Source organism: Cervus elaphus, chromosome 22, assembly GCF_910594005.1.
Source record: "Cervus elaphus chromosome 22, mCerEla1.1, whole genome shotgun sequence".
NCBI lineage: Eukaryota > Metazoa > Chordata > Mammalia > Artiodactyla > Cervidae > Cervus > Cervus elaphus.
This window is the reverse complement of record NC_057836.1, coordinates 48,497,440-48,514,308: the sequence shown is the minus strand read 5'-3', so window position 1 is coordinate 48,514,308 and position 16,869 is coordinate 48,497,440. Positions and strand designations below refer to the sequence as shown.

Genomic DNA, 16,869 nt, shown 5'->3' with positions numbered 1-16,869 from the left:
TAACAAATGTCTTTTATCTTGTGGAAGATAAATTGCTTTACTCAAAGTCCACAGATTTAATTGTTAATCTCATCTAAAAAATACTTTCAATATCCAGCAACATCCAGACTACATATCTGGGTAATATGTGTTTGACCATATATCTGGGTAGCTGTGACCCAGCCAAGTTGACACATAAAATTAACCACCACAAAGTATATATATATTTTTAAGTTTTATTAGAATACAGTTGATTTACAATGTTGTGTTAATTTTAGTGAAGAGATTCAATTATACATATACATATTTTCATTCTTTGTCAGATTCTTTTCTCATATAGGTTATCCGAATATTGAGTAGAGTGCCCTGTGCGGTACAGTAGGTCCTTGTTAGTTACATGTTCTATATATAGCAGTACGTATGCTAATCCCTGCTCCTGATTTATTCCTACTCCCGACATTTCCCCTTTGGTAAACATAAGTTTGTTTTCTATGTCTGTGAGTCTATTCCTGTTTTGTAAATAAGTGCATTTATTTCATTGTTTTAGATTTCACAGGTAAACAGTATCATATGATATTTGTCTTTCTCTATCTGACTTCAGTATGATAATCTCTAGGTCCATCCATGTTGCTGTAAAAGGCATTATGTCATTCTTTTTATGGCTGAGTAATATTCCATTATGTATATATAATGAAATATATAACTTTCCATATAATATATATAGTAATATTCCATTGTGTGTGTGTGTGTGTATAATGAACACTAGGGTATCTTTTTGATTTATGGTTTTCTCCAAGTGTATGCCCAGGAGTGAGACTGCCAGATCATATAGTAGTTCCACTTTTAGATTTTTAGGAACCTCCATACTATTCTCCATAGTGACTATGCTAAGTTGCTGCTAAGTTGCTCAGTCGTGTCCGACTCTGTGTGACCCCATAGACCGCAGCCCACCAGGCTCCCCCATCCCTGGGATTCTCCAGGCAAGAACACTAGAGTGGGTTGCCATTTCCTTCTCCCCATAGTGGCTCTACCAGTTTACATTCTCAGGAACAGTGTAGGAAGGTCTGCTTTTCTCCACACACTCTGTAGCATTTACTGTTGGTAGATTTTTTTGATGATGGCCGTTCTGACCACTGAGTTGATTCTTCACTGTAGTTTTGATTTGAATTTCCCTGATAATCAGTGATGTTGAGCATATTTTCACGTGATTTTTTGGCCATCTGTGTTGTCTTCTTTGGAGAAATATCTATTTAGGTATCTTTGGAGATAGTGTCTATTTAGATATAACCATCGCCAAGTATATTTTGTGAGTATTTACATTCTCAAGATGATGCTAAATACAATCATGAATATAAAATACCTATCAGACAATAAGATGGGTGCTTGGTTCAGAGCAAACTCCCCAAGACTGAAGATGATATTTTGTAAGATTGTTGGGAAACTGGAGGAGAATCCTGGTGGGAGGCAGAACCCACCTCCCCTGATAAAAGTTGAAACTTGCTCTCCCAACCTCCCCCACAGCCTGGGGCAGATTTGTGACCCAGGTTTAGCCAATCCAATAGAGCACACACACCACCCTCCCCCAGCTTTAGTCGGGAGATCCAGGTACAAACAAGCTCCTTCTGTTTTGTTGTCTCCTGAGCCTCTCACCCCTCTTACGGCGCTCACCCTCCTGGCTTCACCTTCTCCCCCTTAAACATGATAACACAATTCACCATTTCTGATTTCTGGCTTGAGTCATAATACTCCCTAGGGCCTGGTTATTTAAGTGTGGTCCATGGATTGGTGGCTGAATCATTGCCAGAGAGTTTGGTAGATATGCAGAATCTTGGGCCCTACCCCAGACCTACTGAATCAGAATCTTCATTTTAAAAAGATCCTAGATATTCATATGCACATTAATATTCAAGAAGCTCTGCTGTAGCCCACACCCTTGGCTCCTCCCTCTCTAGGCTGTCTGCAGAAACCACTCCCTTGGGCAAGCCCACCGTACTTTGCATAGTAGGGCTGTCACTATAGTAACCAGCCATGGCCACCTCTGACCTTTGCCATCATCTTCCTAGCTTTGGTCTCACCACTTCAGTGAGATTACAGTGAATATTGCTATAGAAACCAGTCCTGGATATTGTCTAGTATCAGTTCTGCTGCTTGTCCTTCATTCCCTGTGTCCCTGAAATTATGAGCCTCCCAAACCACAGTCAAAACATCTAAATTCTTCTCCAGCCTAAGAAAGACTCAACAAATAACAAATATGAAAAGTCAGAGCCACACGATTTATAAAGAAAGGCATAGCAACTGCAGAGATTTGCTTCAATTTGAAAAAAGACGGGAACATCGCTCTATGTACCAAGGCCTTTTCCTCCATCCAGCAGGGAGAAGGCTGAGTGATGCTAAAAACAATGCTGATGATGATGACGATGATGACAGCTACTGCTTGTGAGCACTTTCTTGGTACCAGGCGCCGGGCCACATGCACATCATCCCATGCAGTCCTTACAATAACCCTCTGTGCCACTAGTTTCCCGTGGCTGTTTTAAAAAAAAAAAAAAAGACTAGTATAAACATGGAGGTTCAAAACAACACAGATTGATTATCTTACAGTCTAGGGGTCACAAATACAAAATCAGTTTCACTAAATTTAAAATGTCATCAGGGCTGCCTCCTTCTGGAGTCTCCAGGGGAAAATCTGTTTCCTTGCTTTTTCCAGCATCTGGAGGCCATCTGTGTTCCTTAACTCCTGGTCCCTTTCCTGTATTAGTCCAACTTTTTGCTTCTGTCGTCACATCTACTCCCTCCTTTGACCTTTTTTTTTTTTTTTCAGACTGTTCCAGGTATTAGTTGCAGCACGAGGGATCTTTTAGCTTCGGCATTCAAACTCTTGGTTGTGACATGTGAGATCTGGTTCTCTGACCAGGGACCATTCCCAAGCCCCCTGCATTGGGAGCGCAGAGTCTTAGCCACTGAACCACCAGGGAAGTCTCACCTTTGACTGTCTCACTTCCCTCTTCTAAGTTCCCTTGTGATTTCATTTTGGGCCCACCTGGGTAGTTGAGGCTTGTCTTCCCTGCTTAAAATCCTTAATTTAATCTCATGTGCAGGCTCTGTTTTATCAAATAACCTTGGCAGGTTCTGGGGATTAGGTTGTGGACATTCAGCGGGGCGACATTATTAAACCAACCACATCCTTTGAAGTAGGTATTGTTATTATCCCCACTTTCCCAGTGAGAGGACCAAGGCATGACCATTGGAATACAGTGAGTCCTCCATATTTGTAAGGCCCACATCCACAGTTGGTTGAACCTACGGATGCAGAGCCTGTGGTACCCACTGTTCTATGCCATTTTATATAAAGGATTTGAGAATTTTGGTACCAATGAGGTTCCTGAAACAAATTCCCCTTGGATACCAAGGGACAACTATACTTTGTTCAAGGTCACTCAGTTTGAGGGTGGAGCTGGAATCCAGCTCTCACTCAGCCTGTCTCCAAAGCTCAAACTTCTGACCTCTGCATGGTACAGCCTCCAAATGGCTTTGAACTCATCTTCTGTTGTCATTAGGAAATTAATGAAACCAGCAGCTCTTTAAAGAATCAGCTTCCAATGGAAGTTCCTCCACCGCAGACTAAAATCTCAAGGGCTGAACAAAATTTAAGTCAAACCACAGGCATTTTCATCTGCTGGGGCTTCTATAACAAATTAACCCAAACTGGGTGGCTTGAACAAAAGAAATTTATCTTTTTACAGTGCTGAAGACTGGTCAGCAGGTGTGGTTTTTTCCAAGACCTCCCTCCTTGGCTTATAGACAACTGCCCTCTCACTGCATCTTTCACATGGGTGCCCTTTTGTGTCTTCCCACGTGTCCCAGTCTCCTCATCTCATAAGGACACATAAGTCACACTGAATTATGGCCCACCCCAATGGCCTTATTTTAATACCATTACATTTTGAGGTTCTGGCATGTAGGGCTTTGATGCATGAATTTGGGGCTGATATAATTCAGCCCATATCAACAAGAACTGCTCTGACCTCAGGAACAAGGCGGTTCAGACCTCTGAGATGATTCCAGAGCCCTCTGGACGCCCTCACTCCCAGCTTTAATATTTGATTCACATTCTCCACCCTCTGGTCTCCAAACTCACCTGCAGTTACCCTGTCAATACCCTGTTTTAGTCTCCTGGGACTGCTGGGACAAATTACCACAAACCTGGTGAGTTAAAACAATACACACTCATTCTCACAGTTCTAGAGGTCAGTAGTCCAAAATCAATTTCACTGGCCAAAACCAAATTGTCAGCAGGTCTGCTATCTTCTGGAGTCTCTGAGGGAAGACTCCATTTCCTCACCTTTTCCGGCTTCTAAAGCTGCATTCCTTGCATTCCTTGGCTCGTGGTTCCTTTCATCTCAACCCAACCGCAGAGCATCTTGCTTCAGTATCACCTGTACTGAGTCTCCCTATTTCCCTCTTCTAAGGACCCGTGAGATTGTATTTAGGACCTACCCGGATATCCAGGCTAATCTTCTCAAGTTCCCTAACTGGACCACATCTTCAGACTTCCTTGTGCTGTCAGTATTCACAGGTTTGTGGGAATATGACCTGATATCTTTGAGGGCCATTATCCACAGTGATTCTGCCTCACATGTGTCCTGGCCACCGCATCTGTCCTGGAGGACCAAATAGGACATGATTCACGTGAAGGCCCCTTGGTTGAGCTGTAACAGTCTTTTCTGCCTCGGGGCCTTTGCACAGTCTGTTACTTCTCTCTAAAATACCCATCTCTCTACACATTCGCATAGGGTCAGTTCCTTCACATATTTGAGGTTTTGACTCCTCTTCAGAGAGGGCTTCCCACCACCCCACCTCAACCTGTTTATTCTCTATCCCAGCAACCTGGCACCAATCACGGTTTGCAATTGCTTTGTTACTTGGTTTGTTTACGGGGTTCTGAAATATGTCTGTCTTCCTGTTAGACTGTTAGCTCTATGAGAACATAGATATGTCTTGCTCTCCACTCTGTCTCCAGCCCCTGGAAGCATACCTGCAATATGGGTGTGCCCTAAAGGATTTTTAGGGTTTACTTTTTTATTTTTATTGAAATGTAGTTGATTTACAGTGTTGTGCCAGTTCCAGGCACACTACAGTCTACAACAACATATTGTGTGTAGTTCCCTGTGCCATACAGTAGGACCTTGTTGGCTATCTGTTTTGTATATAGTAGGGTGTAATTGTAGCCTGCCAGGCTCCTCTGTTCACAGGATTCTCCAGGCAAGAATCCTGGAGTGGGTGCCATGCCCTCTTCCAGGGACTCTTTGTGACCCAGGCATCAAACTCCCATCTCTTATGTCTCCTGCATTGGCAGGCAGGCTCTTTACCACTAGCGTCACCTGGGAAGACCATTTTAATCCTAAACCCCTAATTTATCCCTCTCTGCCTTTCCCCTTTGGTAGCCATTACTTTGTTTTCTACGACTGTGAATCTATTTCTGTTTTGTAAACAAGTTCATTTGTATAATTTTTTAAGTTCCACATATAAAGAAGGGCATTTTAATATTTGTCTTCCTCTATCTGACTTAGTATGATAATCTCTAGGTCTATCTATGTTGCAGCAAATGACAATATTTCATTATTTTTCATGGCTTAGTAATATTCCATCACCATCTTCTTTATCTATTTATCTATCAACAGATATTTAGGTTGCTTTCGTTTCTTAACTGTTGTTAAGTAGGGCTGCTATGAACACTGGGATGTATGTATCTTTTTGAATTGGCATTTTGTCATTATTTATGCCCAGGAGTGGGATCACTGGATCATATGGTAGGTAACTCAGTTTTCAATATTTTAAGGCCATAATGACAATTTTAATGGCACTGCCCTATTTGAATTGATTGTGTTCCCCCACCCCTCTGTTCACCTCAGGCCACGTAGTCAGAGGTTATTAGATCTGGGTTGCTCCTGAATTCCCAGGGGATTTTATTTAAAATGCAGATGCCCAGGCCCCACCCAAGACCTACTGAACCAAAACTCTGGGGGTGAAATCAGAGCCTTGGCAATTTTCACACACTCCTTGCTACCCTCCCACCCCCCACACCCTACCCATCCATCTACCAGCCCCCTCCCTACCCACCTCCCACACTGGGCCTTGATTCTTAGGCTGAATCTGCTTCACTAAACCATGAGTTCCTTGGGCCTCCTCTAGGTTTTAGTCACTACACACTTCACCAACAAAGTGTTCTCTTAAAAAATGTATCAGGAGAATGCAGTCTTTTTCCCTCTTAGCATTCTCCACCCTCTCCTTAACTGAAGACCCTAGCATTCTTTCCCATCTCCAACCTCCTCCAAAAGAAACTTCACAAATAATACTATTTTTCTTTCCCTCTGAGTAGACAAGATAAGAAGATTTTTAAATGAGTTGCTGGCAAAGAATTCATGAGCTTATAAACTATTGAGGTCAGAGTGACGAAAAGAAGGCAATGTTGAAAGGGGAGAACAAGTCCATAGAAAATTCCAGAGGCGGTGGAATCTGGGGTTCAAGGTTTCTTATTTGAATGCTCGCCACCTGTCTTGGTAAGAGTGTTATTTCGAAGGCAGTAGAGCGTCTTTTTCTCCTCTTCTGTATTCTTCGGGAGTTGACTGTGTGCCCCAGGCCTCAGCATCTAACATGAAAGACAGCTGCTGAAGGGCAGTGTTACAGAGGACCCCGAGGGGTTGGGAGTTGTGGGCTGTGCTTGAGGGACTGGGACCAAGCAAAGGAGAGGCAGGCCAGGAGTTGGGGTGCCGCCCCTGAGAAAACAGCACAGAAGGGCATCCTGGTTTGGTTTCAGCGGTGATGGAGTCATGGTGACAAAAATAAGTTCTGCTCACCTGAGACTGTAGAATCCAATTCAATTTCAAGTCAGTGTGTGTTTATTGAGTGCCTGATTCGGTTTAGGTGATGGAGAGAATGGGAGAATGAGGACGACAGCCTCAGCAGCAGGCTGATCCAGGCAGAAACTCCCTGGGAACCTGCCCCACAGGTCCACAGGTTCAGAGACTCGATTTCATCTGTTTCGCCCAGTGAGGAATTGATAAATCTTAGTCTGTTTCATGAGCACATTATTTATTAGGTGCTCACAGCCTGCCAGGCACCGTCCTGGGACTGGGGATGGGCTGGGTCGGTGAATCCAGCAGTCCCAGGCCCCTGTCTCATGGAGTTCACCTTCTCGGGCGGCATTTGCAAGGCTGCTAGGTCAGGCCGCTGGGGTGGCGGCCACCGCGGGAAGGGTCCGTGTCGGGAGGAGTCCCAGGAGAAATGTTTAGGGAGAGGTGGGGTTTGAATAGTGGTTGGAAGGTTAAGTAAGGTGTGGGTTTTCAAAGGATTGGAAACCTTAGAGAATGGGGCTGAGTGAGAAGGAATGAAACGACCTGCCATTGAAGGTCCATGACCAGATGGGCCCCCTTGGGGTAACAGGTGCATGCTGGGAAGTTGGACAAGTACCACATGGGGTTACTGCACATGGGCTGTGAAGTCAAATGTCTTGGGTCTGATTCCCAGCTCTCACATTTGCCAACCTTGTGAGCCAGGGCATGTTACTTAACCTCAGTACACTTTATTCTCCTGATCTAGAAAATAGGCATAATCATAACTAGCTTGTAGGTTGTCCTAAGCATTTAGCTGAGATCATGAATGGGATGAACTGAGATGAATGTAACTGTTAAGTCTTAACATTGGATAAACAGAAAGCATTCTAGAAAAACTGGAACCTGCCACCAGAATGGGGAGACACCTGCATACAGTGAGGGGGCTGCTGACTTGGGTAAATAAACCCTTTACTTACCACTTTCTTCTCCCACCTATGGCAGCCACACTGGATTGAACAGCAGCTCCAGGGCTAGGGTGAGGCAAGAAAGCTGCTGGAACATGTTGACATGATCTGGCCTTCCTAAATTTTACACCCACGTGCCCCACGTGCCTCAACCCAGTTGTAGCCATAATGAATGAATAGGAAACCTTTTTGATCTGCACCGTGCATTTCTCAAAGTGTGGCCCCTGGTCTACCTAAATCAATATCATAGGGGCTGCTTATGAAAATTATATTCATGAGCCCTGTGCAATCAGCATCATTGGAGATAAGGCCAGGAAATCTGCATTTACACGTACACACACAAAACCAGGTGACCCCCAGGCCCTATACCATACTTTAGAGCAGAAGCTCTTTGAGTGTGCCCCTCTAGGGCTTCCCAGATGGCAAGGTGGTAAAGAATCCGTCTACCAATGCAGGAGACATAGGAAATGGGAGTTCTGTCCCGGGTGAGGAAGATCCCCAGAAGTGAGCAATGGCAACCCACTCCAGTATTCTTGCCTGGGAAATTCCATGGACAGAGGAGCCTGGCGAGCTACAGCCCCTAGGGTCTCAGAGAGTCGGACAAGACTGAGCACGCAGGCACCTCTAGTAGCATCAGCCTCAGCATAGACCCAGAACTCATTAGAAATGCAAATTCTTGGCCACCTGCCCTGATCTTCTGAATTGGACACTCTGAGGGTGGAACCCAGCAATCTGCATTTTAAGAAACTCTCCAGAGACTTCTGAGGCGCGCTATGTTCACCTGGGGGAGGTTTGAAAAACTATGAATGTCCAGCCTCATCCTACACAAATTAAATTAGAATCCTGGGATAGGACTCGGGTATCAGGATTTTCCAAAAGCTCCCTGTCCTCAGTCCTAATACGAAGATTGAGTTTATAATAATCACTTTCAGGAACAGGAAGATGGCACAAATGTATTACACCTAGAAAGTTCAGCCAGAAGCAAGATCTCAGTTGCAGTTGGACCCCTACTGTGACCCCTTTAGCTACTGGGGAGCCGAGACTTCCCGCAGCTTGGGGGTGTGGCTAAGGCCCCAGAGCACCGCCCCCTCCTCCCCCCCGCACGTCGCTTGCAGCTCTGGGCTGCCCCTCCAGGTTCTCCCAGAAGACTGCTTCTTCCCAGATGCTGAAGTCTGCCGGCAGTCTGGTGCCTGAGCAGAGCTGAGGCCTGGGAGAACTTGGGAAGGATGACAAGAAGCAGCTAGCGGTGGGAAGGGAGTGTTGGAGGGCACTTTAAGATTGGGCTCACCGTGGGGAGCCCCAAGTCCTGATAACCCTAGGAGTGGATTGGATTCTCTACTGAGCACCTGACCCTCTGCTTGGTGCTTTAAGTGACTCATCTCCTTAATGTTCCTTTGATCGCCGAGGGAGATTACACTCACAGAAGAGTCACGTCGTATCCTTTCAGCCACATTATCCCCCATTTACAGATGAGGAAACTGAGGCCCAAAGACTCCAGAGAGCCTGCCCCGAGGTCACCGGTGCGGTCCGGATGTCTCCAAAGGTTCTCTCACTTTGAATTGAGAGACAGGGTCTCCAGGGAAAAGGGGGAGGCGGGTGATCGGGAGGCGGTGGGGAAGTCGGCGGTGAGCAGGGGTGGGGCTGAGCGGGCAGCCCCTGCTACTGCCGCGCTAACGCGTCTCGGTCCCTCCCCCGCCGCAGGCCCTTCCTCGTGCTGCCGCCGCTGATGGAGTGGATCCGGGTGGCCGTGGCGCACGCCGGCCACCGCCGCAGCTTCTCCATGGACAGCGACGACGTCCGCCAGGCCGCCCGGCTGCTGCTGCCCGGCGTGGACTGCGAGCCGCGCCAGCTCAGGTAGGGCGGCGGGCGGGAGATCCCGGGGCGGCGGGGCTCTGTGAGGGCACCCTTCCTCGCACACCCAGCCCGCGTCCCCGGTGCAGGGAGCGCGGCCGCAACGCGCGGGGGCTCCGGGCTGGTTTGCGCCCTGGGCGGTGTGCGCGGGCAGCCTTGCTGTCAGGAAGATCGAGGCTCCTCGGGTTTAAAGGAGAGACGCAGGCTTGACAATAAGCAGGTCCCTCGAGTTGCAGGGACTGAAGGCTATGTGGGAATGCTCCTGATTCTTCGATTACAGGATATCCGTGTGCCTTGATCTTGATTCTAGGCATATTCTTTCTATTCCGTTCCCTCTCCCTCTCATCCTGCCCCTCTTCTCTCCGCCTCTTCCTTCCCCCTCCTCTCCCTCCCTCTCCCCCTCCCGCCCTCTTCTTCCCTCTCTCCCTCTCTCTACTAGAAGTAAATTATTGTCTCCCTGTAGTTTTCTAACTGAACCGTGCAGAGTAGAATTTCTGGTTGGGTCTGAGCGCTCCTGTGCTTTTTCACTTGTATGGAATGAACTGGCTCTCCCTCCATCTCTCACCCCTGCATCCAGGTCTCTCCTGCATCAAGGTGGGAATTATTCATGGGACCCCATGCGGGGTGGGGGGTGGGGGACTCACTTTTATCCAAAGTGAAAGAAAGGAAACCACTCACTCAGTTGAGTCAAAACCTGGCTGTAAATGCAGACAATACAGAAACTCAGACATAGGTGTGTGTGCATGAGTGTGTGTGCTTTCCCGACTCCCAGGTCTGTTGTCTGGGTGTCATGGACACAATTTTCAAATCCCCATTGCCCACCAGGTGAGTGTAGCCTGCCACGTGGCCAGGCTTCAGAGATTTCCACCCTTCCAGGATCTGATTGGAAGTCCTCAAGGGGCGGGTTTGCAGAAAAAAGCATAGCCCACTGAAGGCTCTTAGATGCCCCACCACCCAGGGACATGGAGGGCCCTGATGGAAGTCAGCAAGCATTTATTGAAAGCTTACCACAAAGTGAGCACTGTCATAACTGCTTTACACAGACTAATTAATATTGAATGAAATGGGTATTATTATGATGCCCACTTTACAGACAAGGAGACTGAGGCACAGATAGATTAAGTAACATGCATAAGGTCAGAAGATTTGCAAGTGGTGGAGCCAGAATGTGAATTCAGGCAGCCCATACCTCCAGACCCCATAGTTCTAACCCCTGATTTGTACTCTCCTCAGGAGGTTTCTGTCTAGACAGAATCTGTCAATGCCACCATCCCTTACACTTTGTCACCTAGAATAACAATAGGTCTCGGAGAGAGACACACGGGAGCAGCCATTTACTGAGCACCCTCTGTGTGGTGCATATTAATTGCAATAGGAGATTTGCATTCATTACTGTGATCCCTGAAGCAGCCTCCTGAGGCTAGTGTAAACTTCCCATTTTACAGACTGGGAAGTTGTTGGTGGGACAGCTTATAGGTGTAGATGTCAGGTATGCGGTCCTTGTGACTCTTGCTCCGAAGCCCATCCTGTGCCCCTGAGACTCTCCTGCCTCCTGTTTCATGGGTGTGGCACCCTACCTGCAGGCTCACTCCAGCTGCGCCTGCTCACAGTCCCCAGCTCTGGGCTGGGATGACCTTGAGACTCCAGCTCTCCTCCTTGAAGCAAACCTGAGGCCGCTGGGTGGCGGGGAAAGTAGAATACTTCCTTAACTCTTGCTGACAAAGTACTTCTTGTCTGTCATGCTCTCAGGAAACCTCACAGCCTAAAGGGTAGGCACCTGGGCTCCTGAGTCCGGCTGCCTGAGTCCGCATTCCACCAACATGGCTAATTAGCTGCGCAACCTTGCGCAAGCTAGTTAACCTTCCTGGACCTTCATTTCCCCACCTATAACGTGGACATAATAATAGCACCCCCCTTCAGATATTGGTGCAAGCACAAAGCAGGATCGCAAACATAAAGGACCACACTGACAATGCCTAAAAGGAAGTAAGTACTCATGATATGGTCATTTTTAGTGAGCATTATAAGTTTCTACTATCGCTGTAGTAATAACGGAGGTTCATATCTAGGTATTGCTTTATCTTAAGATTTTCTCATGTGAACCTCAAAACAAACACTCTTGTTAACTGAACTGGGAAAATAGTGCTTCTGTGTTTTGCAGAGAAAGATATCAAGGCCCAACAAGATTAGGTACCTCTTCTAACATCACACAGATGTTAAGTGACAGAGTTAGAAGTCGAACATCGAACCCAGACGCCCAGAGATAGAACCAATTTTTCTGGCCCCTGCCCTGGATCTGGAGTCAGCTCGCTTGGGGGATGCTGATCACCTTCTTCCAGATGCTTCTTTTCCTTTCCTAAGTCCATAGGCTGAACATGAACTCCAAGGACCACTGTCATCTGTAGGCCCCTCCCCCAGCACAGAGCTTTTACTGCACGGTCTAATGACCAGGTGTTCTGACAGTTGCACCAAGGATTTCAATTTCAGGGTTTGTCCAGTTTGACGCATCAGCCCTGCCATTCGGGATGTGAGTGTGATCACCTGCCAGGCCATGATGCACACAGTGAGCAGGGAAACAAAGGAAGCCAGTTCACCTGCATCTGTAAGCTATTTTCAGGCATTTACCTTTCAGTTCTTGACTCATTTGTGCACAGGATGATGATTTGTGTCTAGGAAATATGCTAATTGGTTGTTCCAGCTATATTTTCCTCACGTTTGGAAATCATTTTCAAAAAGAAAACTAAAATATAGTATTTAGTTAAAATTTTTCCTAAATAATAAATGTAAGATAAGTTCCATCAACTAGACTAAATTCAATCCATGATATGATCAGCCAGTTGTTGTTGTTGTTTTTGAGTATTTTTCAGTCTGGGCAACATATAGATATATCTATACATATATTTTCCAATCACATTTAGTGTGATGTGAAGTAGGAATTATTGTCTCCAGTTTTCAAGGGATGGGATCAAAGAAGTTTTGTTCATTTAGATAGCCAACAATAGGTACTAGACACCTGCCTTGCACTAAGTCTTCACTGTGTGCCATCCCAAATTCCACAAGGCAGACTTTATTGTCCCATTTTACAGATAGGAACACTGAGGCTAATTGCAGTTATGGGACTTGTCCAAAATCACACAGCTACTGTAAGGCAGATGAGGTGTAAGATGAAGGACTTTGCAAGTTGACTTGTCTCTCTGCTGTCCCAGATGTTCATCTTCGAAGCTGCTAGGCAGGCTCCTAGTTCTGAATCATTTGGAGCTTAATATACTACTATAAGTAATCAGTCTTAGAAACAGTGTTGGTAGTTTGGTATTCTAACTGACTCGGGAACTTGGGACATGGTGTTGGCAGCTGAAGTGTCAGTGACTATTAGAACATATAATTACCTACCAGCCAGCCAAAGTTTCCTGGTGGGAGGCAGCCTGGACACCAGCCGGGACAGAGCAAGCAGAGTCAAGGATTCCCAGGTCTGACGCTAGTGCTACATTAGTTTTCACAGTGACCTTGGTCAGTCCTGTGGGAGCTCTCCTTTTGTCTTTATTCTGCTACAGTAAAGCCTCACCATGGCAATCGAGTTTATACCAAAGAAACACCATTTAATGCGGCTGCAGGTTGTAAACCAACAAGGGTGACCCATTTATTCTTCCTTAATTAAAGTATCAGATCATCTTTCTTTTCTTTTTCCTGTAGTTTGGGAAATGGAGAGGAGGGAAGTAAGAATAAAGGAAAGAACAAATAAATAATACCCCCTGGCAGCATTTGTACATTTTCTTATTAGGCTTTGCACATTTTCCTGTTAATAATTGGTCTTGAAACATTTCAGAAACACGAACAGTAAATGCTGCTGTTTTCCCCACATTTGTAAGAGGCACTTCTGCTCCAGAGTGAGGCTGTGTTAAAATAATGGTAGGAAAGGGTGTTCTCAAATCCTTTCTTAGCTGATAAATGACACTGACCAACAGCAGTTGGAGGTTGGAACCATGAGCTCCCTCCAGGAAATGGCTAATCTTTTTGCAAGTGTTTCTTACTTCCAAACCAGCCTGTGAGCTGTCCAGAAGGGGTAAGTTTGGGGACGGTAAGATGCTAAGAGTATCAGACTAGGACATTACAGATAGGAACGGTAAGGCTAGTCATGGTTATGCAGCTTGTCCAGGGTCATGCATTGTGTTCTTTCCTTTGCTCTTCTGTTACATTTTTCAAGCTCCTGAGGCCAAGCCCCACACTAGATGCGCTCATCTGGATCTGCTGCTTTCTAACGGGTCACCTTGGGCAGGTCACTCTGCCCATCTCACAGGACCAGGTTCATCCCCTGTAAAGATGGGGGTGACGACTGTTTCGTGGGATGGGGAACTTCACTAAGAGGTCACATATGAATTTAACAAATTTTACCACTTGGTAAAATTGGTCCGCCCCTCCTAACACTTCTTAGGTCTCATTTTGAGGTTAATTTGTTGTTCATTGTTCGGTCGCCAAGCCGTGGCTGACTCTTTGCTACCCCATGAACTGCAGCACACCAGGCCTCCCTGTTCCTCACCATCTCTTGGAGTTTGCCCAAGGTTAATATGTTAATAGGTTTTATTATTTGTCTAGTTTAGGTCAAACTAGCTTCTAAGACCAAGACTGTGCCTCTGAGGCATCTGAACTGAAATTCTGTTGCCTCTTACACAGCCTTATAATGACAGCTGGAAGTTCGGTTTCGTTTACCAAACACATATGGGCTGCTGATTGCCCGCCAGAACCTGGGTGGGATCCAGGGACATCAAGTCAGGGAAAACCCAGCTGCTGCCCATCACATAGGAAGCAGGCCTGGTGCTGCTGGAGCTGCTGGTCCTTGTTCCCATAAGCTTCTGTGGCCCTTTAAGAAGAGGATCACCTGGTTGAGGGGAATTCCAGCCCTTAGTGTCAGAAGGAAAGATGCTCTCCACCCACTCCTTCCCCAGCCTGAAGGAGCCAGGTCTTTTCAGAGCTCTGAGGAGACTTAAGTGCTGCTGGGGAGATGCCTACTATAAGCAATAGCAAACAGATCTGCGAGATAATCTCACAGAGTCTGAATACAAAGAAAGTGAAGTAGACTGTGGAGGAGAGAGGCCCTGAGGAGGGAGGGATGGAGCACCTCAGGACCTTGGAGAGGATAGGATGGCCTCAGGCTCCTGACCAGGGACTTCTGGAGAAAATGGGATGGGGGGAGGTTGTGGGAGGGGGTACATCTAGAGCCACATCTATGCCAGCCGTTTCCCTTGGTCAAGTTCACGTGGGCCCCTGAATTCAGACCTGGGTCTCCCCATTCTCTCCCTCAGATCACCTGCAGAGGCCGAGCACCTGGGCCCTGCACGTGCCTCTGTGGGGCCCTGGAAGGCTCCCCAGCCTCTCAGAGTGGGGACTGCTCTCATCTATCCTCTCCTCTCCTCTCCTCTTGAGTGCCATTGTCCTTGCCACTCCTCGGCCTCTTCAGCTGGGTTGGCTTAAAAGTGCAGGCACGGGATGCCAGTTCCTTCACCTCCAGCAGACATGAGGCCGCCCTCTGGGCCCAGAGATGACCCTGTGGGAGCTGCTGCCACCCCTGCCTGAAGTCACTGCATTAGCGCCTCCTGCAAGATGGGAAGCCGCCCTCTGCCTGCTCCCAGGAGGGGCGCTTTGGGGCCCGACTGTCCTCCCCTATCGGTGTCAGGGAGGAGCCACAGAGCAGGTCCAGGAGCAGAGCTGGCAAGGCGCCCTGCACTCAGCAGGCCCAAACCAGGCCCCACTGTGTGCCTGGCCTACTGTGAGTTAGACTGGGAGTGGGTGGGCAAAGAGGTCAAGGAATTGTGGGAAAATCTGGCAAATGCTCTACTATAAGGCAGTAAAGATCTAGGTCTGAGAGCCTGAAATGCAAGAAGTACCGTTTGTTGTGAATCCTGAGAATAAACAGATTTACTAAGTAGAGAAGATAAAGCTATGAGAGGAAGGGAGAGGGTAGTAGGAAAAATAAGTCCACACAGAGGGAACCACATATACAAAGGCCAAGGTGGGAGTGGGTGTTGGAAGAAACATAAGGAATTGAAACTAAGAACACAGGTTCAACCAGCAGTGCTCTGAGCACCTCCTGTGGGCCAGACCCTGGACCAGACGTTGGACACCACAGAGAAATCTTGGCTAAACTCAGCCCAGGGAGGGTCTTTTATGCCCCACCAAAGAATTTTGACACTATCTTGAGGGAGGTAGGAGCCGTACCAGATGGTTAAGGAGGGGAGTGACATCAGTGTTGTGTTTTAGAGAGAGGGGCTGAGGCAGGAAGGGGCCTGGAATGAGGACACTCTTACAGGGATCCAGGTGAGAGATGCTGGCAGCTGGACTGATGCAGAAGCAGTGGGCATGGAGAGATGGGGAAAGATGCTAGAGAAGATAAAACCTGGGGACAGATGTAGGGGGTGAGGGGCTGAGCATTGTTAGAAATGGCCCTGGTGTGCTGTGGAGAGAGGGGCCTGGGGTTAGTGTGGGTACCAAGTTCCAGTTTGGAAGATGAAAGAGTTCTGAAGGTGGTTGGTAGTGCATGACAATGTGAATTACGTAATGCCACAGAACTGTACACTTAAAATGTTAAAAATAGGGACTTCCATGACAGTCCAGTGGTTAAGACTCTGCATTTCTGGTGCAAGGGGTATAGGTTCGATCACTGGTTGGGGAACTAAGATCCCACATACTGTGTGGCATGAAAAAAATTTTTGTTTAATATTAAAATTGTCGGTTTTTCTGTTACATATACTTATTACAATTTTTGAAATTAGTCCTGATGTGTTATAAGGTGAAAAGGACCATAGAAAATAGTGTATGAGATATCATCACCCTTGTGTGAAATACATAACTGAGTATTTTCTATATCCATGTTTAGATTGTCTCTGGAAGAGTATACATGAAACCAATAACCAGCCAAGGAGGGGAGTTAGAAAACTGGGTATATCTATTTTCTATGGCTGCTGAAACAAAGCACCACAGACTTGGTGACTTAAAACAACAGACATTTACTGTCTCACAGTTCTGAAGGCTAGAGTCCAAAATCAAGGTGTCAGCAGGGCCATGCTCCCTCCGCAGTATCTGGAGGGGATCCTTCTGTTCCCTTCAGGCTTCTAGTAGCCCCGCGTTCCTTGGCTTGTGCCGGCATCACTCCAGTCTCGCCCTCCTTCTTCACATGGCTGTCTTCTCTCTGTTTCTGGTCTAAACCTCCACCTTCCTGTAAACACCAGTCAAGCTGGGTCAGGGCCCAC

At 46.9% G+C, this 16,869-nt stretch overlaps 1 protein-coding gene across 3 annotated transcripts in view; it reads left to right on the top strand.

The window, feature by feature from the left end:
• BTBD11 (BTB domain containing 11) overlaps window positions 1-16,869 on the top strand; it is a 316,336-nt gene that overhangs the window by 231,254 nt on the left and 68,213 nt on the right. For all 3 annotated transcript variants that reach the window (XM_043881244.1, XM_043881243.1, XM_043881245.1), the window contains exon 4: window positions 9,479-9,631. In XM_043881244.1, coding sequence (XP_043737179.1) covers window positions 9,479-9,631 — 153 coding nt within the window. The remainder of the gene's footprint in view (window positions 1-9,478; window positions 9,632-16,869) is intronic.